General features: G+C 41.1%; 1 protein-coding gene across 1 annotated transcript; it reads right to left on the minus strand.

Moving 5' to 3' along the window:
• Positions 1–356: 356 nt before the first annotated feature.
• On the minus strand, positions 357–19,364 carry TMEM273 (transmembrane protein 273). The gene is made up of 6 exons (XM_026851310.1): positions 19,255–19,364; positions 18,829–18,879; positions 17,939–18,049; positions 15,729–15,753; positions 3,475–3,501; positions 357–2,654 (listed from the first exon to the last, which is right to left on the minus strand). The coding sequence occupies exons 1-6, from the start codon at positions 19,277–19,279 to the stop codon at positions 2,609–2,611; spliced, it is 285 nt and encodes a 94-aa protein (XP_026707111.1). The 5' UTR covers positions 19,280–19,364; the 3' UTR covers positions 357–2,608.
• Between the last annotated feature and the right edge of the window lie 4,808 nt (positions 19,365–24,172).

Genomic DNA, 24,172 nt, shown 5'->3' on the forward strand with positions numbered 1-24,172 from the left:
TTATACTGGCTGTGTCCTTTATGCTAGGCCTGATAATTGGCAAAACACATACCCCAGGGAGCCAAGGTACATACCAAAAGGTTTCAGAAACTAAGAATCTATTCTCCAGACTAGTGTGTTTGCCTGATCAAGATTACTAACTTGAATTCTCTAGGCCTTTCTTCTCTTACCGTTTTTTATTTTGATCCTCATTTTCTGTAGTGTACTGAAGTGATGCAGAAGAAACATTTGTTCACACAAATAAGGGAAGGTAATAGCTTCCTTCCCCGACCACATGCTCTCTTGTGTTCCAAGTCTTAATTAAAATGGTACTAAAGGAAGCAAATCAATTAACAGATACCTTACAAGATGGTTTATTCACTTATACATGTACACACTACCAATTACTTACAAGTATCACATTACTGCTCTAGTTTATCCATTAGCAAATGCTGTTAATGAACTGCAGTGTTACTGAATTGGGTAACAGACACCTAGTAATCCAGGGAATTTATTCCAATATGTCAAATTTCTCTGAAAATAAACCTTATATTCTGTTGTTCAAAACATGCAGGAAAATTTATAATCTGGTTTCCTTTGCACATTTGGAAAACTACCTGCTTTGCTAAGGTGATATTCATATTCAAATCCTTTCTATTACAGTTACAAGTAGTATGGTTGCTTATTCTTCATAGAAACAAAATTCTGATATATCTGCTCTTATGCTTTGGCAGTGTGTTGGCTCTAAGTCCCTGACTCAGCACATCAGCTCTGCCTTTAATGTGTGGGGTTAATTTCAGCTTTTCACAGTCAGAAAGTTGATTATTGGATGGAAGGCCCTTGCTTCCATGGTATTTTCAGGTGATATTTCTTAATAATAGAAATTCTTAGTAGAATTTCTAGGTTGGATATCAGTCTAACATTTGCCTTTTTTTTTTTTTTAATTGAATAATTTCTGCTATATTACAGTAGTGAAGAACTGGAAGGAACTTCATGTATTATGATCTGCCACGTAGCATAACTAAGAGCAGACACTGGCTTAAAAGTCAACTTTAGGGATGCATGTCAGATGGGAGATTAAAAAATCCATTTCTCTAGAGACATTGGCCTGAGCTAAAAGTTTAGGCAGATCCAATTAATTTACAGTTTGTGGTCTTTGGATCAGCTAGTGGTTATTTGTATGTTGCAATAAATTAATGTAATGTTTTTCTTGGAGTCGCTCTGTAATGCTGCGACATAATAGCTATGCCTGTGAAATATTGTGATATTAATGTCATACATGCCATCTATGTGAGCCTCTCAGGCCTTTGAATCCTGCTGGGTTTCCTGAGAGAAGCCATAGGAATAGCGGGGGATGCCCAGCGTGGCATTGCTGCTAGCCAAATGCTCTCAGAGCTCCCACAGCTGACATTTGCTGGCCTGTCTTCACAAGCTCAAAGGAAATCCTGGCTTGAAATACAAAAATCTTCCTGCTTTTCTTGCACCTTGTGATGACAATAGCTGTTATAATAAAGCATTCTTGAAAGAAGTGGATTTAAACAAACAGAATAGAATCTATAGCATTATTTTCTCAACAGAGACCAAAGCCACAAGCTCACAGCTCACAGGTAAAAGCTGGGATGTGTGTACAGAAAAACTTTGGTTTAAAACACTTAAAATTATTTAAACTATTCTAAATGTTCTGAGACAAAGCTATATTTTTTTCTTATTGTCACTCCCACTGTAAGAAGTTCGTAATTGGAGCCCGGCAAACCGATTTTGATGAAATCAAATTCTACAGAATATGTAAGGCTAGGACAAGAATGAAGGGGCTGGGAGACTGAAATTATTCACAAATTCTGATTGAATTTAGTGCATTGTTTTATACTAAAAAATAGGGATGGGTGAATTTTGGAAATGTATAATTAGCTTGTTTGTAGTATGTTGACATGAAATGTTTTGTTTCAGATATCCAGAAATTTTCTTTTTGAGCACACAGAACTGCTTTCATTTCAATGTTCTAAAAACATGTGAAACATTATTCCAAAAAGGAATTTTTCATTTTAAATGACCGTAATTCATTTAAAATGGCTGAAATTACCACCTACAGTTAAACAGTAAAAGGCTTCAGTCCTAAAGCTAAAAAAGATATAACTTTAGTGTGAATGAAATGTTTTCATATTAACACAAAATGTGTATTTCCTGAAAAACTTAAGAAGCCTTGGTTTATTTCAAACTCAACTTAATGATTTTTAAAGTTACTTCAGTCATTACTTGCCTAACTTAAAATATGGGCATGACCATGAATTCTGCTGCTGAAATGTATTGCTACCTTTTTGATTACCCTGTATTCAATTGATTTTAGAAACCAATCATATACTTATTGCAGACTAAACAAGATCTATTAATGAGCAGAGCTCATCTATTTTATTTTCCTCATACATTTCCTTCATATCCATGCTGTTGGGGATTGCAGGCTTTTTGTGTACAGGTGATTGAAGTTAGCATGTACTGTAAGTTTTTCCTGTAACCAATCAATCAGTCTTTCAATTAAAGAACAAAGAAAGGAATTGGTATTGGTTAGATTCCTGCCTGTGTACAAGAGACTTCTATTGATCCTCAGACCAGGTAACTGTGGATTGCAAAAGGATTATTGATCATTTGTACTTTGTTTTTCTAGTACATTGATGTCGTCTCTGAAAAGAAAGAAACAGCACAGGTTAACAATAATTTTCTGGCTTTGGTTTTACCTGGAATGATCCATAGCATCATTGTAAAAGCGGGGCTGGGAGATACACTGGTAAAAATCATAGGAATTCTAGAAAATTATTAATGGAGCTGCTAGAATTACATTAATTGATTTCCTCTCACTTAATTTTTCTTTTTGTAGATGTTTCTTTGTATCTTTGGAGATATTTGTTTTTCCTAAGTGAATTAACATAATCAGCGTATGATTCTGGCTGTTGTGGTAACTTCCAGATGCCCTCTTTACTGCCAGGTAGGAATCCACTGGCAGCCAGCAATGCATTTTAGGGCAGCATTTTACTATAAGAACTGCTTCCCGTGTTGCAGACTATGGATTATCATCATTTGGGCTGCTTCCCCGTATTGCCTTGTCACCATGAGTTGGGAGCAGCTGAGCAGTACCAGGATCCATACTGTGGTTTCATCTTTCCAGGAGTTTACTACTTGGAGGAGTAACATGGAGTAGCTAATATGGGGGCAGCTGCACAGGGCAGACAGCCTTGCAATACACTTAGGCCTTATGTTAGGGTGTTCCAGGTACACAACTAGGAAGCTGGAGGATAAGGCAATTGAATTGCTTCCCTTGGGCTATGCAGAGTGTCTGGCAGATCTGGGCTGTTAGTAAGAACTCAGGGTAATCCCACAGCTTTTATTGCTGTGCAACCTTTCCCTTTACTTAGGTGGATGTGCCTTTACAACTTCTATGTGTCTGCCTAGTACTGTCATTCCACCTCCCTGCTCCACCAGTCTCCTCCTTCCTCCAGAACTTACCTGTTTTGGCTTGATCCCAGGTTTGATCTGCAAGGTATAGAGAGGGAGATATTAATTGTGACTTTCAGAGCAGTAATCAAAGATGAGCATTCAAAGAAGCAAGACATTAGGAGCTGGGAAAATGCAGGAACTTTCCTTCCTTTCTCTTTCTTCACTGCTCTTAATCTTTTATTCAGTTTTACTCCATCTAGCGTCAGTGCTTGGAAATAAGATCCTTCCTTGCCTTGCAGCGCTCAACTTGTTTATATTAGATCTCATGACTCCACTGATAAATGGTATGCATCGTAGTCCCTTTCCTTCTCTACTACTTAAACATTTTCTGATGACATTGCTAAAGAAAGAACTCACAGGAAATTTGGCAGGCAGGGACATGCTTCTTGTAATTTGCCTCAGTCTTTTCCCCTTCTCTGAGAGAACTTTATCACATGTGTCTTTTAGAAAGCTGTGCTGAAATTTTCTGAAATTCACTGCACTAACCATTAGTGTCTGTAAGAAAGAGTTAAGACCTCATCTTTCTAATTTGAATACCGCCCATGGGAGACCATATGGTGAGGCATATATAGGCTGGAATCGGAGGGATTTTTTCTGCTCTGCTCCGATTTCCTCCCTTATTTCTTTCTCCAGTTCGGGGTGGAGTCAGTCAGCATAGGTCTATAAAGTGGCAGTGTCTGCATTTTCCTGCAGCGGTTTCACAAGCAAGTTCCCATGGTGCCTGCTCTGCCCAGCCCCCGCGGAGCTTCCCGGGCATCCAGAGATGTCCGCTGAAGTGCAAGGAGGGAAGCTCACCAGCACCTAGCCAGTACCTGCCCGCCACCCTGCTTGCCTTCAGGCGGGTGACCACACTGGTGGTACCTGGGGATTGTCTCAGCACTCCTTTGCCTGCACTGGTCTGGCACTTCACAGATACAGGGAATTACTTTTAGTGTCAGAGCTCTGATGTTGCCCAGGATGTCATGGTTATGCAGCAGTATTTTTCATCTTCTTCCACACAGTTTGTGGCAGCTCTTTCCCAGGAAGGAGAGGCATTTCAAAACATAATCAGGGGACCTGATATGGACTGTGCTTATGAACTTGTCAAAACTTCTTCACACAAAATAACATAGATTTAAGAATGTGAATTGTTACACAAATTTCTGCCTGTCTGGAACTATACCCATTTTTTTTAAAAAAAAAAAAAGCCAGTTCTCTCTTCTTCTGACTATAACAACAGATTAGTGCAGAACAAGGCCAGTGCAAAGTGATTTGAGCTAACTGGGATGATTCAGCAATGGATTAGGTTCAGGGAGGCTCACTTGATCGCTTCCCCTGCCTGTGTTGGAGAAGGTGTCAGGGAACTGCTGGGAAGGGCCTTGTCTTTCAGCACCATCCTTAAGTAATCACTTGCTTGTGGCCTAATCCTAAAAAACTCAATCCTCTGCAGACAAAAAGAGCAAATAAGAGACTGGTTGGGAGGTCAATGCTCTTCTCCATGTAGCCCAGTGTAATAAGTTACCTAAAGAAAGTGGCTTTCTTGCTGATGTTCTCAGGTGGTTTTCCCACTGTTGACAATGCCAATTGCTGCCGGAAAGGATGATCTAGCCTTCCCCAGCACCTCAGCTGTATTATTTTACTACTTTCCTTGTGCTAGATGACCTTGAACAGCTTGGTCTCTCTGAAATGATTTTTCTGTTATACTGCATAGATTTTTAGCAGGGCCAGCTCCCTGAGGCAGTGGAGGTGTGTGACTGCCTGACCAGAACATGAAGCTACACTGAGAGGGGAGGGGAAGCAGGGCAGGTCTGTCTCTGGAGATGGGATCTCTGTTGTTCCCACACTTTGCTCTCCTCCAGGAATTTGTGGAAACTCGCTCAAAGGAACCAGTTCACAAACACTTCAAAATCAGCATTTCCACCTAAAAGCATAGTTATTCTTCAGCACTTGTCTCCAGCTCCCAGTCCCTTCATCCACCTCTCCTGTTCCAACACAAGCATTTCAATGTCTATGTAGTAAATCAGATTTGGGAGTGGACCAGGTATTGTTTTTAATGCACAAATAATAATGTAGTTACTTTTCAGCCAGTGGTTTTCTATCTTTTTTCCATTTACAAGTCTGTACAAATTTTCAGCTGAAGCTTAGGCCTCTGAAGTGTCTTTAAGCCCAGTTTAAACCCATATGGAAGCCTTTAAGCCCATAAACTTCTGTGAACCCATGAGAAATACTCCATGGATCCCCAAGCATTTGCAGCCTACAAGGCAGAAGTCAGCATCGCTTTGTGTCATACTTGCTCATTTCTTTCAACTTGCTATTTGCTCTCCGACACTAGGCTTTAAAGTGTACACGGAATATGGAGGTGCATAGTCATAAGCAACAACCACAAGAAAAACAAAATTATCTTTACTAATACCTAGTACAGGTCCTTCAAGGCAGGACTCTGGGAGAGTAAGAGGTCAGGGAACTGAAATAAAACAATCTGACAGACTATATATGTGATCTCAGAAAATAAGATTATTTATAGATTCTATTTTAAGAAGTCACTGAAAAAAAGCTCCTAGGAGTCCATCTGAAATTAGTGATTCCTTTTTCATATGTTTAGTGTGAACTTGTCCAGAAATTCAATGAGATACATGAAATTCTGTGAGCTGGAATATGCAAGAGCTCTGATTTGATGCTGTTCTAAGACCTGTGTCACTCTGACTGTCTTATATCAGGAGGCCTTGTTTTGTTTTGTGTTTAAGCTGTTCTTTAGCTATGATAGCAACTTTCATTCCTAGCTAATCCCATGTTGTCACCTCTCTGACAAGCTCTAGTCAACACAGAGCTACTCAGTCTGGACGGCAGATGGGCACTGCCTAGGAGCAGGAGCCTCTCTGTTCAGTGGCATCTAATATTTGAGTTACCCTTGGTGTCTGTTGACAGGATTGAAGAGGGTACTCTTCCAGAAACATTTTTTTATTTTTTTATCCAGACTTGCAACAGGCAAAGGTAGAGTTACTCATTTATTGCTGGAATCAGCGGCACCAGCAAGTTTGCCAGCAGAGACCACGATGGCTGTGGAAGGAATTGCCTCTGACAGGTGTCTGAATATTACCAGGAAAGCATTCTCCTGACTCAGCAGGTTTGGGACCAACTCTTACAATCAAATGATTTAGAGCTATTCAAGGCTAGCCTCAAACAGTTGTGCAGAGGGGTAGGAAGAAGTAAGGATTCCTCCCTGTTTGGCAGCTGTGAAAAGGTCAACTGCAAATGCAGCCCCTAGATCTGAAGAGAGCACAGGCGTCCTGGGCCAGATGCTCTCTCAGGGAATGTGGAGAGTGGCCAGAGAGAAGCAAAAAATAGCCAGAAGTGTGGCTCTGCCTGTCAGGCTGGTAGCTGGCATCAGTGAAGTATGCTGTATCCTGGAAACGGGTTTAATGAATTAATCTCACCCTAACAGTCTGGGCTATATGTGTGTGTGTATATATATATATATATATATATATATATATATATATATATATATATATATATATATGAAAAACTGTCTCTATGTGCATATGTGTCTCTATATGAAGTATTTCCTCCATTCAGGAATGGTGCTAAGAGGAACTGAGAGCCTGGAAGTGCCTACAGATTGTCTTAGTGCTGCTTTTTAAAGCCTAGTGTCCCCAGCACAGTGCAAAGCTTAGTGTCCTTGGTTCTGAATTATGTGGTATAAAGATTAATTTTGTTTTATGGAAAGGGTAACCTGAGCCAAAGTATCTTGTCCAAGGTTGTTCAGAAGAACAAGTTCGGCTAGAGAACCAGGTAGAAAAGCCAGTTTACTCTTCTAGTCACTGGTGACCATTGCCTCAACACAGAATGGGTTTTTACATTTTGTTTCTGCAAATGTATATGTGCGAGGAGTTGAGACAGCCATTTCTGCTGAGATTATTTGGTCATTTTTTAAATATTTACACAAACACACCTGGAGCTGTTTAGGCCATTTCTGTTCATACTTATGTTTATTTGCAAAAGCATGCATTATTATGGCATTTGTGCAGCTTTTAAATATTTTTCATTAAACTCAGTTCCCAGGATACATACTGAGAAAACCTAAGGCAGTGAATACAGCCTTCAGCCTGTTAGCCACCCATTAATCCCTACAGTGTTGAGCAAGGAATTGGGCCTGCTCTGGTGTATCAACAGGGACAGACTCATCTTGTGCAGGTGGTATCTGCTTCTTAGGCAGACGTGAATTTGCAGTTCACTAAGAGGACTGTAGCCCTCCAAGTTGTCTTCCACTCCTGCTCTCCTGATAGTTGTTCACTACAGATATCTGACCATGGTGGCAATGTGAAGAGAGGTTCTGCAGTCAAAGCAGACCACAGAGGAATCCCTTTTGATTGATTTTGCAAGGCTTATTTAGATCATAGAGGAGGCTAGGTGTCTTTACTGGCTCTGATTTTCCCTATTTGTAGACCTCTAACAATTTATTTCTACAAGGGTGTTACAGTGCTGGTGGTTAAGGGAAGAGCAACTGATGTCATCTACCTGGACTTGGGCAAAGCAGTTTACACTGTCCTGCACAACATCCTTGTCTCTAAATTGGATAGAAGTGGATTTGATGGATGGACCACTTGGTGGGTAAGGAATTGGCTGGACAGTCACACTCAAAGAGTTATGGTTAGCAGCTTAATATCCAAGTGGAGACTAGTGACAAATGATGTTCCTCAGGGGCCAGTATTGAGACTAGTGCTGTTTAACATCTTTGTTGGCAATATGGACCACGGGATTGAGTACACCCCCAGCGAGTTTGCTGATGATATCAACCTGTGTGGTGTGGTTGACACGCTGGAAGGAAGGGATGTACCATCCAGAGGGACCTGGACAGGCTGGAGAGGTGGGCCCATGTAAACTTCATGAAGTTCAACAAGGCCAAGTGCAAGGTCCTGCACATGGGTCAAGGCAATCCCATGTGCAAATGGAATTTGCAGGCAGTGGAATTGCCCAGGTTGGGCAATGAGTGGATCGAGAGCAGCCCTGTGGAGAAGGACTTGGAGTAGTAGTGGATGGAAAACTGACTATGAGCCAGCAATGTGCACTTGCATCCCAGAAAGCCAACCGTGTCCTGGGCTGCATTAAGAGAAGTGTGGCCAGCAGGTTGAAGGAGGTGATTCTCCCTGTCTACTCCTCTCTCATGACACCCCACCTGCAGTCCAGCTCTGGAGCCCCCAGTATAAGTCCAGAGGAGGGCCATGAAGATGATCAGGGGGCTGGAGCACCTCCCTGATGAGGACAGGTTGAAAGAGTTGGGGTTATTCAAGAAAAGGCTCCAGGGAGACTTTATAGCGGCCTTCCAGTACTTAAAGGGGGCCTGTGGGAAAGATGGGGAGGGACTCTTTATCAGGGAGTATAGGGGTAGGATGAGGGGTAATGGTTCTAAACTGAAGGAGGGTAGATTTAGATTAGAAATTACAAAGAAATTCTTTACTGTAGGGTAGTGAGACACTGGAACAGGCTGCCCAGAGAACTTGTGGAATTCCCCCTCCCTGGCAGTGTTCGAGGCCAGGCTGAATGAGGTTTTGGCCAACCTGGTCTAGTGGAAGGTGTTCCTGCCTAGGGCAGGGGGGTTGGAACTAGATTGTCTTTAAGGTCCCTTCCATCGCAAGCCCTTCTATGATTCTGTAGTTCTATGAAATCTTTATGTTGATGTGATGACTAGATTGTTTGTTGAATATATTAATTGGCAGAATGAAAGACCTTGTCAAGGGCTGCTTCAAAAAAAAAAAAAAACCCAACCAAAAACAAACCTGGCAAATGAAAGATTCAAATCTTTGACCCCAGAGATGTCAAAGATTCTGCTGAATCTACATGGGTGATTTCCTCCAGATCCAAGAAAATAACACTAATTATCATAGTTTAAAAGGAATATTCCTGTGAGAGGAAAAGAAAAAAGAGTCTTATTTTAGGAGAACAAAGACAGATGTGGGCAACTCAGTGGCTCTAAGGAAATTGAGGATTACTGAAGAAATCAAGGAAGTTGTCTGGATTACTGGGGACTTATAGAGAATAGGGGTGCATGTAGGATATAGATAATTTTTTCCCTTTGAAGCTTCACTTTTGCTGTTGCAAGATGCTTTACGACTATGCATGAGAAGGCTACTTTGAACTGATCACAGCTTCTGTAAGGAGGAACTGTAGCACTGATACTCAATTATGCTGCCTCCACAAGTCCAGAAGATACTTGGGATACACAGGAATGGTACTGTAGAAGATGAAGACTCAAGACCAAAGGGTTCATTTAGACAGCACAAAACAAGGACAGGGATGCAGTCAGTTTGTCCAAGAGCAGTGGTCTGCAAGGTATTGGGGGAGCTGTGGCATACTTTATATTGTATAAGCACCAGCATTTCTAGTCCTCCACATGGGAAGAAACAGACACCTGAAGGCTACAGACAAGGGGTGAAGAAAGTCCCTTATGCCTAGGAAAGTGTGTGCTTCTTCATATCCATCTGCATTTTACAACGTTTGTTAGTGCTCTGCAGTGATAGACAATTCAATGGTCATGTATTTTGTGTAATGAGTCATTGGTTTCATCTCCCTCTGCAAAGCTTTCCAAACAAATCCTATGTCAACTTTTTTATGGGGGTCTTAGCAGGAAGGCCACAGCTTGAATGAAATACGGAGAATGAACACCTCATTCCAGGTACCTCCAGACTGAAAAGCGAGATACCTTACTGCTGGGAAAAATGTCCTCTTAAAGTCAGGTCAGTGCAAAGAAAACATCTGTCTCCAACCCTGACATATTTCCACAGGAGGGAATTACTTCACTGAAAAGTAATTAAAAGTCACAGAAGTTGCTATAGCATGGTTTAAAACAACCAATACCAGTCCCTGTTTCCTTCTCTCTTTCTATAAATGTCTTCCATGAGAAGATGACTTAGTTCTCTGATTAGGAACTGGATAAAAATAATTCCTTTGCAGAATTATTTTTGGCATGCTGTTTCAAGTACTTTTGCCATTGAACCTGGCTATAGTAGAGCAGCAGTACGTGCTTGCGTCTTAAATATCGCAGATGAGACAGTCTCAATCCCCGGCTGCAGACTGAATATGTGTTGTTATGTGTGAATAGGTGATGCAGAATCTGAGTTGCTGCAATGCATTTCAGTGCCCAGTGTCCTGTGCAAGCTGCGCTCTAGATCTTGATGCTTTCTGCTTGTGCACCACTCTTTCAGTGACATGTTCAGACAAGGCCAAAGTCTCTTTTCTTTCAATGTGTCTTTACTTATGGATTTGATTTGTAAATTTTGGGCCCATTTTCCAAAGGCTTTCTCAAGTACCCTAGCATCAAAACTAGGTCTCCAACTAAGTTTATTTGTGAGCTCAGACTCTGGTGATTAGACAGGTTCTGTGTCTCATTTGCAGTTATCAGCAGATAGTATCAGCGATATCTCATGTCTACTTGATTGGTTTCCTGTTTGGTAAATGATGTATCCTGCAGTTTACAGCATTACAGATCAGTTTGAACTATTTAGATCAGAAAGAATGGCTGTCCCCTCCAAAAAAGGAGATTTTTCTTTCTGTTGAACTTTGAACCTGTTTGAGGGTTATGAAATTATTAGATCAGATCTTGTTCACTGTCTCTACATGTCAGTGCAGCTGGCTACAAACCTGAACATAACAAATTACTAGGAAAAAGGTTTTGGGCTCACATGTTTAAGCTGGGTCTGTTCTGCTAGTTGGCAGAAACTGCAGCTCAACATTCAAACTTGTATATGATTGCCCAAACCTAGTCTTTTTGCCATGCCATCCATCTCTGATGTTTATATTTTCCAAATGGATGATTTCACCTCCTACGTAATCCATGGCACCATTTTAGAGTAAAGAATGAGGAGCCCGAAGGCTTTCAAGGTGCAATAACAGCCCAAGCCCTCCTCCATTTGCCTAAAGAATGCTCTTATTCTCAGAAGTACCTTGTGTTTCCCAAGTATAGTCGAGCCAAAAAAAAAAAAAAGCAGCCAGACACTTAGAAGAAGACAGGTGGGAAAATACAAGAGAACATCTAGATGCTGCTTTGAGTAACAAAAGAAAATCATTGATACACTTGGCACTTGGCCAGCGCAGCTCCCAAACTCCTCCATCAAACATCAGAATTACTTGTGTATTACATTTAAAACTTGATCTCCTGCTGAGTGATTTGCATGGGAGTCTATAGGATTTACACAGAACCCAGTGAGTGGCATGGGGAGTTTTGGTGTATGCTGTTGCCCAGGATGTGTTGGGGCAACAGTTTCCTTTTTGCTTTTGCAGCAGGTTTAAAATATGTACCTTTTCCTTTTTAGTAAACATTCTCTGTCTCTCCATTCTTCTCCTTGTCTCTATATCTCTTTCTTTGCCTCCTTCTGTCAAAATAAATCTAGCTGCCATGCACTGTAGTTAACTCAAAATATTGCTAGCATTAAATGTGCCCAGACATTTTTATTAATACATTAAACTTGCATGAAATTTTTAGGCATTATAATTTACCAAGCTTACACCAAGATGGCATTTGAAACTGACACGAGCTATTAATTAAAAAAGAGGACATTAAATAACTGTCAGTTGACATCTAAATTACTGTTTTGTTAGCTGACAGAAGCTTGCCTCAAGCCTCTTCTCAAGTGTTAGTAAATATCCCATTGAGTTTAAGAGCATCCCATTATGAACTGATTGTTTAAATCTTGATGTTATATACCTGACTGAATAAAGGGGTAAATGCTGTTAATTTTTTCACAATGAGTTGTCAGCATCATGTGGGTGTAGAAAAACTTCTGGTTTAAGTATTTGGAAAAATACCAAGGAGCACACATCAGAATGCTTCCTGATTTTCATGAAAACCTGTTCTTGGAACATGTTAGTTAGGATCAGTACCAGCTAAACAGGGTTCTAGCATAAAAGATTATCTGCATCAAGGCCTTTAACTGGTACGAAGCTGAGCAACTCCATTGATTGTTAGGTTACTTCGCTGGGTGACACCCACTCAGAGTATGTGCCAACTAGGGAGAGTTTAAGATGCTTGTGGGAATAATGATGTGAAATTTAAAACAGAATTTGGCTGAAGGTGAATTTGACGAGTTCTCTATCAGTTGCATTTCCTGATCAAAAATACTAATAATCATCACTGATCAATCAGAAAACAAAGTTGTGTGCAGAAGAAATGCCAGTTCTCCTCTCCAATTCTAAAAGGACAGTGTCTTAATTATCACTGATGGTTTCAGGTTGCCTGTATCCCTGAGGGATTCAGGATGGCCCTATTATTGGTTGGAATACATCTAGAATCAGGTGATTTCAGATAATGGACTTTGCTTTATCAAAATCTTTTCCAGGACTAGCCACTGACCTAAAAGTGCCATGAATTGGAATCCCCAGGGAATTGAAGTAAGTAGCTAAAATCAGTTTAGACGTAATTATCACATCTCTCTGGTAACCTGAATAAATGGGAAATTATCCCTAATGACCTATGGAGAAAAATACATCAGATAATAATGAACATACATCTTGGATTTTCTTGAGGAATCTCCTCAGTATTTGTAATACTGTAAAGTGCAAGTACTCAGCATGTAATATTTTGATGCTTCAGGAGATAAACTGGAGGGAGGGGCTGTGTTTGCTTTGTGCCTGTGGGGTTTCGGGGATTTTTTTGTGGTTGCCTTTGTTAAGAAAGGCTACTTCCCATACATCTCCTTTCAGAGATATACAACCTCAACCTGTTAGGTGAAGAAAGTTGGAAGCCAAAATATGGCATATAGCCCCATTTCTTGAGTCAAGTTTGGTCCTACAGTGAAGAGATGCCAACATGGGTGAAAGTCCTATGGAAGGTTACTACATACTTCAGCTATTACTTGTTCAGTAAAGGTCCGTTTCCAACCTTTAAAATATTCCCATTAGGTATAGGCCAGTTTAACACGTCAGCACAAACTCTACCATCTAGAAAGGCCCTAACATGAAAAATGTTAGGAGGAAAGATAAAAAAGTGCATTGAATCCTGTATGCTGTATTTCCTTTTGATTTTCTATTAGTAGATTGCTTGGGTTGCAGAATGGTGGTGCAAAACCAGCTAAGCTAGTTCTGCATCAGGTATCTGAGATGTGGAAAACCATAGCTTTGTTTATATATAAAAAAAAAATCTTTGTTTATAAAAGCTTTGTTTATAAAACAAAGCTTTATACTTCCTTGCTAAAAATTGATGTTATCACAAAGCTATCTGTGTTTCACTAATCCTACTGTTCTCTATAGATCTGATAGTATTTTGATGGTCAGAAGCTTCCTCAAGACCAATAGAAGGCTATACTGTTTCCTCATAACACCTGCATTATAGAATCCCTTAATGAGCCACCAAGGAGTAATACATAGATGCCCTGAAGTGAATGAGAACAAAGATTTGTTATTAAGTTACCAGCTGCCACAGTAGAATTGAAAAGTACAACTAATTAAGAAGCAATGGTGGATTTCTAGTAGTTTTCTACTTAACCCCATTAAGTAATATTTAACATAAATAGTTTTGCCCCAAACGTTGTGGAATTACAGCTTCTCTCACTGCTCAATGACAGTGGCTCTAAGGCAGAGTTTGTGTAATGTGATGTTAGCAAATGCCTGTAGACTGGGACAAGGAATCATCAAAGGGGTCAATGTAAGGTCATCATTAAAGATGTTAAATTTTGCTGCTATGACAAAGTCTGTTACTTCCCATAGAAAGATCAGAGGATGGTATCATAGATGTTCAAACTGTCTCTGAAGGAAAATATCACACTGGAGTCCAGTGTGGAGCAGTTCATAGATAATACCATCTGCATTTCGTCCAGGCAGTAAATCTACTGCCTTCTGTGTCTCTTCTTGTCTTTGTCCCTCTCTTCCCTTTATTCCATTTTCTCTCAACTGTGCTCTCTGGCTTCTCTGTTTCAGCTGAGATCTTTCTTATGCCCTTTCCATTCATTGCTCTGTCTATACTGTCCTTAATACACTAGAAAGTTTACTGGGTATTCTGTGTTTGTTCTTCTGGCCATATAATAGTCCTAATCTGGTTTAGGTTAATACATAGAAATTGTCAGTGTCTTGTAAGAGAATATTGTGTTTCTAGAAAGAAAATGTTTTGTGACAGTTAGCTCTGTTAGGCTGGGGAACTGTCTCCCTGGAAAAATAACATGCTTCATTGCTGGGGCCCTTCTCTGTTGGACAGGCAAAACATTGTAGTACTTGCTGCAAGAGGTGCCCTTGCTTTGATCTTAAACTGAGTGTTTACATATGCTGTGCTCTCTTCATGAGGAAAGATTGTGATGGGGGCATCCTTCTATCCAGCTGAGAGAGTCCAAAAGCCATTTCTTAGGTCACTGAGTACAGCTGTTGCCTTCAGTTCATGAAAATGCTGATTAATTAGTGTTTGGGGTTTTTTGGTCACTAATAAAATGCCTCAGAGGGACACAAAAAAGTATTCACATGTGTAGATTACCATGAGCCAACAGACAACTTGCAGTCCAGAGTCCTCACTCCTGTACATCTCTACCCCATTGCCAGTTCTTGAAGGAGATGTGGGGTGGCCATTGCCTAAGCAGTCTAGCACTGCCTCTTCTGCCTTTGAACCCATCAGGTGCTCAAAACCTAAAATGGTCTTCCTGTTTCTGGGTAAGGGGAAGGAAGGTGAATCCCTTCCAGCAGCAACGGTCACTGCATGACCTTGATCTGTGAGAGCCTATAGTGAAGGCAGTTCTCAGAACTGAGACACAGACACAGTAACTGGGAAATCTGTGATGAGTCAATATATCCTGGTTTACATATTTTTATTTTCTTTTTTTTTCTTCTTTTTTTTTTTTTTTAATCTAAAGAGCTTGTGAATATAATACAGTAAAAATTTGTTTCAGAAAAAATGTGGAAAAAATTCTAGGAATGTCAGAAAACATCCAACTTCAGCACTTTTGAAACAAGGCCTTTGGTTGTCATCCCTTGAAATTTTTTTTTTTTACATGAGTTTGCTATTATAATACATGTTACAGACAAAAAAAAAGTTTAATCAAGTGTTTGAAGGATTTTCTTTTTAAAAAGAATCTCAGCCTGCTGGGATTTCTTTCCTGTTTCTGAAATGTCAAAACCCTGTTACAAGGAATTTTTTTTCCATGCAGATCTGCTAGATACACTGGGTATCATGGTCCTCTACAGGCTTCCATGTGTGTTATAATTCAAATCACAGTTGTGGGAAAGCATCATGCATGAAGAAAGAGAGAGGAGTTAAACATTACAGTTTGTGTATCACACCACCTCAGAAAATACAGGGGACAATGTCTTACCTTCTATCCATTTTGCCATCTGACTCTAAAGAGAGAACAGGAAAATGTGGTCAGTTAAGAAACCAGGAACAGACGGGTGATAGGCCTGCTCAGAATTGTGACGAACAGAATTGCAACCAGAACATAGCTGCAGATGGTAAAGATCTAGCCATCTTTTCTGAGGCAAAACTCTTCGGTAATTAGTAGTGTAATGCAACTTTCCTAAAGCCTTTCTTGATTCTTCCAGCTGGAATATCTCATGTCAGTTTGCTCAGAGCTGTGTCTTTGATAATGTTTTGGCTATTTTGAGTTTGATTGTAGCACATCCCCCGAATGTCATGAGAAACAACTTTGAGGGCAGATGCTTGATGAGAATGAGGAGGAAGTGGTTTTCCTTCAGGCCTGCTCTGTAGTGCCACTGAAGAAAGCATCAGCCATTTGTCTTTCAGGAAGTGGCATTACTGTAATTCGTATCCTCATAGGGTACCTGGGGAGTCTGTTTGCAAAATTATCCTTTAAAAGACCAGTGTTTACTGTAAACAGGATGGAATCGGGTGGTGACTGATAGGATGAGCTCACCATAGCAGTACTGGGACCAGAGAGCTCAGCCCACTAGTTAAGACCACTCTGCTCTCCTCTTTACTAAGCAACAGTCTGTGACTACTGTTGAAATGTGTCATGGTGCATGCTGACTTACTAAAGTTGGACAGTCCTGGATGCTGGAAAATTAACTCTCATTTGTCACCTGAAGGTTAATGCAAAGAACTAGCCCTAGAAGCAAACATTTCTGGATACCAACAGATGGACGAGCAGCTCCTAGTCCTGTGCTGCAGCAGACTGACTGAGCTGTCTCACTGCATTTACCTTGTTTAATGTGTGACTCATTTCTCATGGTGGAAAATGGCTACATTTATCAGATTTTCTCAGTTTTTAAGAGTGAACCACATGAGCTAGTACTCTGCCTGCAACCAGAGCTGCAAAGGTGCTTTTTTGAAGTTCACTATGGAGAAGTCATACAGAGACCAATGCTTTCAGTCCCCAAACTCTCTTGTTACAGTCCCTCTTCTTTCAGTAAGGATCATTTGCACACATATTTAATGAGATTGCCTAATTGCTTCCATCTCTGCTACAGTTTTCGTCCAAGCCAAATTTTCATGTGCTACTGAGTACAGACCTCTCTTGACAAGCAAATGTATGTTGCAAAGATTCATCTTAACAAAGTTCCAGGACTCTTTTTTTCCAAAAAAGAACAGCTTCTACCGATGTTCTGGTCAACCTGTTAGGATTTTGCATTTCCTCATATGCCACTATCTGTTGCTATTGTATTTGCTAAGCTTTTTTATTTCTAACTCTTAATTGCTGTGTGCTGTTACTTCATTCCACAAACAGCAGTATTTCAGCAGTGGAAGAAATCATCACAATATTTGCTCTACAGTGCCCTGTGAAGCACTTTGTAGTCCTGACAAGTAAGAGAGGCTCTGTGCAGAGGATGGAGGGCTGTGGGATCAGCATTGCCTCTGGGGAGGCCCATGTGACAAATTCTGCCTGTCACTAACTTCTGTCTATTGAAATGATGGGCATTATTCAGTTTAAGATTTTGGATTTGAATCCAAACCCATGGGTTGTAAACTGCTGATCCAAAGTCTAAAGGAGTTGTTTCTACCAGCAGTTATGATGTTAGATCAAAGAGCTTTTGCTTGTTTCAGATGAAAAACATGCTTTTCTGTAACAGCTTGAAAACCAGTCACAGTGGAAAAGTTATAGGGAATTTTGCTATGTACGCTGATGGAAGCTACATATCTTAGAGTCAAGCAGTTGGATTTGAAGGAAAAGTCCCGAATCAGTGAAATAAATAGTAGTTTTGGCTAGGAAGAATGGCAGCCCATCCTGCAAATCCAGCAGGCTCTTTCAAATCCAACAGGCTCTTTAACTTATGTTGAATAGACACAATTTTGTTTTAAAAAATAATTATTCTAAAAGATATCCAAGCAGTTTGCTGAAGTGAATTCTATTGCTCTTGTAAGGCCAAAGAGCAGAGTTGCTTATACTGAAATGTGAGTTTATGCAGTTCTAGGGACTCCAGCACTTCAGACACTTTTAAAATAGTTCTTCAAAGGAAAACCAGAGCTGTAGTACATACACATTTCCTAACACTGAAGCTCAGATCTGCTGTTTCAGAACATAAGGAGATCTAGATCTCTGGATAAGAAATCAGGAGTATTTTTTCTTACCTCCAAAGACATTGTCAATCATTTGGGTTTTGATCATGCAGATTATTACTGCTACAAAACCAATTGCTAGAAACGCTCCCAGAGTAACTCCTATAATAACATACGTAAAATCTGAAAGATTGAAAACAAGTCAGTGAGTACACACCATTAAATAATAAATAAAGTCTTTGTGTTTCAAATGTGACATAGTTTCCAAAGTTTAAATGCATCCCCCCCAAAAAAGAAAAAAAGAATGTATTTCTTCAGCAGGGCCTGGTAATGCTGAGTCAGACTAGATAGCTGAGAAAAGTCTACGCTTGAATCCCCTGCACATCAAGAAAACCTGTGAAGCTGTGGGTAAGGGGTTCAATGCTGATTTGTGAAAATGAACAGCTTCAGTCTTTGTCACATACAGGTCTCATCTGAGTTTTAGACCTAGGGTTCTACTTTTCCCCCAAAGTGAATTCCCCATCCCCACTCCCATGCCACTCTGTATCCTGTCATCCCACTCACCAGCCTCCTGCCTTGCCTGACTATTCTGCCTCTCTAAGTCTTCAATGGGAGGAAGCAGGAGAATTTTAAAGTGTAAACTATGAACAATATAGTGATTTTTGCATCACTGTGTCTCTACAAGAGTCTACCTTCATCTGTCAGGCAGGAGGGTGACTGCGTTCAGGATCTGTGTTGCAGCTTCTGTTCTTCCTATGCTCATTATATTTACCTAAAAGTAATTTAAAAGCTCCAGTCACACAGCAGCATTCTGCTGTGCTAGGCAAAGTGCAAACGTGCAATCAGATTATGACCTTCTACACATAACAAGTACATAAAGTCTTCTAGGCACATTCATTTTTGTTGCATTTGCTTTGCCCCTAACTTCCTGTCTGGAAGTGAAAATCTCACCATGAGCTTACCTATTTCTTCCTCAGAGTTTCCAGAAGCATTGACCTTTGCTCTCCAAATATCTGCAATTGAAATATTTTAGCCTGTTAGGATATCAAGGATAATGCTCTGTATTCAAGGAGAATGCCTTATCTGGCTATTTCCAAGGGGATAGTTGATCCTGGTAAAGCTTAAGGATCTGAGGCTTCCTGGAGTAGTTAAGTGTTATCAGTCAAGTTAATGAAGATGTCCTAGGAATGTGGCCACCACGTGGCAGTTTTTGGACAGAATAGAAAGTACAATTTAAAAATTTTATGTTGTTTTAGCACTGTTTCCATTCCAGAGTTTCCTCTGCAAGCCTGAGAGCTGTATGCAAGACAAGTTGCTATAAATCAAGGAAAAGATTACAGATGCAGTAAAGCTAGTAAGACATGCTAGCAAAAGAGGATATGACATACCATAGAACCCCTCTCCAGAAAACATGAGTTCCAATCCTGTCTGTAGTTGCAGTCTTCAAAATGTGATTTACTGCTGGCAGAGAAGAGAATAGTTTCCTCTTGCAAGGAAATGTTATGAGCTGAAAGCAACCTATACAGAGACTCCCATGCCAAGTTCCCTGCTCATCAAAAGGACATCCTCTCAGCTCTTCCCTTCTCCATAAAGCCACTGAGCTGAAATTGCTAAAAATGTACACTCAAATGTTTTTTTCAGTGATGGGCATGCAAGGATATTTCCACCAAATTTTCCACTTTTCAAGTAGCTCCAAATGACATAACTGATGTGCAGCTGCATGAGGGGCCTGGAGCATGAGAAGGCTTTAAAGGCAGATATGACTCCAACATTTCAAAACAGCATGCTGTGAAATTTCTGTCTCCTGTACATGCTTCAGGAAGAACATGAAGTCCTCTCCTGCAGCTATTGATTGCTCTTAGGCAATCCACTGCCTGAGTGACAGTACATATGGACCTGGCGGGAAGATAGCTGTTTTGCATTCAGCATTGTCTTTTCATAGGCGTTCCCTACTATAGTGGGGAATTGTGAGGGAGTATCATCTGACTGAAACTCAAGCGGAATTTTAAGGTCTTAAATGCGTCCAGTTTTCCTTCTGCTAATGTGTCCAACATTGTAAGTCTCAGCTCGCCTCTCCTCTCTCTCCAAGGTTTCTTGTGGAGAAATAACTCTGTCTTCCTGAGGTTTTGGGGGCTGTGCTTTCATTTCTTGTCCAGTAAAATGAATGCTAGAAATGTGATTGCTTTTAAACTTGAAGCATAGTCCTCCCACTCCAAAACCAGCCATTTTGGTACCTTTACAGAAATCTGTCTTGTGTCTGCTTTTCAGACTGCTGAAACTCTCTTGAGCCGAGTGTGGGCTCTGGGGCTTCCGTGGTTATGTCAGAAAAATCTGATATATTGGGTGGCTCACAACGGATTTGTTTATATTTCCTGGTCTTAATCACATTTCTAATCCCAAATTTTCATAAATTACAAACCAAGCTTGAAAAATCTGGAGACGAGCTTAAAAAAACCTTGAGTTTTAAATCAAGTGTATTTTGGGAACTATAATTCTGAGCTGAAAGTCCTTTTTTGTGCCAAACTTTTCTTCATAATTAAAATGTCTGGAAACTTATTTTATGCAAGCAGAAAAGTTTTCTCTCCAAAAACCCCATGACACTCAGAAAAGACTGTTGGGAGGGGTGGGGAATCCAAGTGCAGATAGGATCAAAAAAGATGGCTATACTAAATAACCAAAGTTAAAGTTACAAAGAAAAGGAAATTAAAAAAAAAAAGTCTAGGATAGGACTACACAGTGGGTGTAAGAAGCACAGCTCCTGATTTTCCAGATTAAAACCCAGTCTCTTTGCTCTCGCCTGTGAATTTATTTCATTATAAATTAAAAAAACCCCTTTCTTCCATCCCCTTAATTATTCTTTGTGCTCATATGAAGAATGTTTTAAATTCAAACATAATAAAAGTAATATTGTATTACTTTTATTATCCTGATGATCATAATACATAGACCTTAATGTATGCTTTCTAATGGAATTAAACCAGTGACAGATTATGTGTTTTATGGCAGAAATAATATTTTACATGGAATATTTTATGTAGGTCAGTTTAATATATTGAGATTAAATTATTAGTTTCTTCTTTTTAAAAAGGGAGGGAGGGAGATCTCTGAAGACCCACAGGACTGGAGAGAACATTTTCAATTCATACTTTCAATATGGTTTTAATTAAGGTTTAATATCATTTACTGGATGCTGCTTAAATACCGTTTGCTTTTGAGGACTGTATTAGATAGTCATCTTCTGTTCATTTCAGTTTTTTTCTTAGGTGGGAAAAAAGTGAATTGACTAAGTCCAATACACACATGTTGCTGTTTGACCTAGATCCCATCTTCAATTTATATTTTTTGGGTATGTACACTAACATCCTGGTACAGAGGGGTTAGAAATGTCACCTCCTATTCTGCAGTGCTCCCGTCCTGGTGCTAGCTTCCTGACCCCTTGTCTCTGTATACTGGGTTTAGACCAACTCCCACACCTTGAACAAACCCTCTGGACTTGGAGAATATTTACTTCTGGGTAGAAGAGCCTTGCAGATGAATTTGATATCTATACTTAAGTGACTCATGGATCATATTTCAAAGGGTCTTGAAGCATCTGACAGTGCTTTCTCACCTCTTCTGTGTGCTTGGCTCAGGATAGTGTGCGACTGCCACTATAATAGAGATGTGCTCCCTGGGACCCTGAGAGCACTGGGAGGCTGTCAGGAGCCACAGGCTGTGTCTCCAACTGGTGGGGGAAAGTTTTTGTGTGTGTGCTGTTGGCAGTAAGTCTAGAGATGAGATTACAGACTAGACAGGTCTTACAGAGGTGGTGGGATGGAGAAAGAGTAAGTGTGAATCTGCTGTGGCAGCCTGCCTGAGGAGCTGGGCTCAGCTGGGTATGCCGGAGCCAGGCATGCAGCTGAGGAAGCTTTTGCTTCTGCCTGCCTACTGCAGTCCTCTGCCAGTACAGTTACCTCCCTCAAGGTACACCTATGACCAGGTGGTGGACCCACAAATAAATACACCAGGCTGGAAACCCCTGGTCTGTGATCTCAGTGAATCCCCAGGCAGGCTTAGATGTCCTCAGACCTGCTGTGCATGGAGCTGGGCTAAGCAGAAAACAGCTTTTGAGTCATATCAAGGGACATCCTGTTCTCCCCTGTGCCCTCTGCTACCTAACTGTGCTCACATGGTGCCTTGCCTGTCGGTCAGCACAGTGAGGAAAGTGGTGCAGAACACAATTTGGTCATAAGATCAGGGAGTAGGAATAGCTCACTTTCCCCACCTTATGAGACATTGTGAACAACTAACAGCCATAACCTGTGTTGATAAACAGCAACATGTGCCTTGTCTTTCTCAGTGCTCAGCACTTGCCTTAGTCTCTTTGCTTCTGTTCCCTCCTGCTTCCATGTGACTTTCTTCTCCTTTCCTCCTCCATCTCAGATTTCGCCTCATTGCAACAGATAGTGGCTGGTTCTGTGGTGTTGCAGTAGCCAGGGGTTCAGTGCCATTCATCTTTGGGGCAGCAAATGAGAAAGGAAGCAAGTATCTGTGAAACTCAGAGGTATGGTGGAAAAAAGGGATGATTTACAGTCTGAGCAACTCCAGAGTCAAATAAGGAATACCCATGACAACAAAGAGGTTACAGGCAATGATCCTGCTGGAAACCATTCCTGAAAGCCATTATTAAGTAAAGAAAGGTATTTTGGCTGGTATTTAGTGTAGCAAAATTCCCAGCTACATGTAAATTTCATAAGATAAACACTGGCAGCCAGGCAAATCGGGTCCTTCCTCGGTCCTCAGATTAGAGTCAAAATCCTGCTTTGTAGTAATCGATGAGGACAGGAATCAATCCTACATGCAGACAGGAATTTTTTGAGATTTAGTCCTTTCCAGGCACCCCTCCATCCAAGGCTTATAGATTTGCCATTGACTACACCTATCCATGCAACATTGGAGGTGTGTTGATGCATTTTCCTTGTATCTATGGGAAAGTGCCTTGTGTCTTGCTGCTCTTGAGTCTGCATCTCTGTGCTCTAAGCAAGCACTACTGTATTAATGGGACTTGTCTCATCTGATTGTTGAGCAATAACTATTCAGTAACTAGGGAGCAGTCATTGTTAACTTCACATCTGTAAGAATGTTGCTTACCCATGTCCTGTCTTGTGGACAGTCTCCATTCCTCTGGACTCTTGGAAGTGTCTACAGGAAGGTGCAAAGATCTTGAAGGGTAGTGAGAGTGACAAATTCCTATGTGTACCTTGAGAAGGACTACAAGAGGATAGAGCACTGCCGTAGATCTATGGATACTTTTGCTTGTAGAAGCTGAAGCATATCATAGAATCATGGAATGGTTTGGGTTGGAAGTGACCTTAAAGGTCATCCAGGTTCAACCCCCCTGCCATGGGCAGGGACACCTTCCACTAGATCAGGTTGCTCAAAGCTTCATCCAGCCTGACCTTGAACACCGACAGGGAGGGGGCAGCCACAACTTCTCTGGGCAACCTCTAGTGCCTCACCATCCTCACAGTAAAGAATTTCTTCTTTATATCTCATCTAAATCTACCCTCTTTCAGTTCAGAACGGTTACTCCTTGTCTTATCACTATGCTTCATGGAAGTCCCTTCCATCGTTCCTGCAGGCCCCCTTTAAGTACTGGAAGGCCACTATAAGGTCTCCTCAGAACCTTCTCTTCTCTACGCTGAACAACCCCAACTCTCTCAGCCTGCCCTCATAGGGAAGGTGCTCCAGCCCTCTGATCATCCTTGTGGCCTCCTCTGGACTTGTGTGAGCAGGTCCATGTCCTTCTTATGCTGGGGTCCCCAGAGCTGAACACAGAACTGCAGGTGGGGTAGAGAGTGGAGTAGAGGGGGAAAATCACCTTCCTCGACCTGCTGGCCTCACTTATCTTGATGCAGCCCATGATAAGGTTCATTTTCTGGGCTGCGAGTACACATTGCTGGCTCATAGTCAGTTTTTCATCCACTACTACTCCCAAGTCCTTTTCTACAGGGCTGCTCTCAATCCACTCATTACCCAGCCTGTATTTGTGCATGGGATTGCTTTGACCCATGTGCAGGACCTTGCATTTAGCCTTGTTGAACTTCATGAGGTTTGCATGGGCCCACCTCTCAAGCCTGTCCAAGTCCCTCTGTATGGCACATCCCTTCCTGCCCGCATGTCAAACACACCACACAGGTTGATATCATCAGCAAACTCGCTGAGGGTGCACTCAATCCCACTGTCCATGCCACCAACAGAATTGTTAGACAGCAGGGGTCCCCTGAGGAACACCACTTGTCACCGGTCTCCACTTGGACATTGAGC

Source organism: Athene cunicularia, assembly GCF_003259725.1.
Source record: "Athene cunicularia isolate RWA chromosome 6 unlocalized genomic scaffold, athCun1 chr6_part1, whole genome shotgun sequence".
NCBI classification, from domain to species: Eukaryota; Metazoa; Chordata; class Aves; order Strigiformes; family Strigidae; genus Athene; species Athene cunicularia.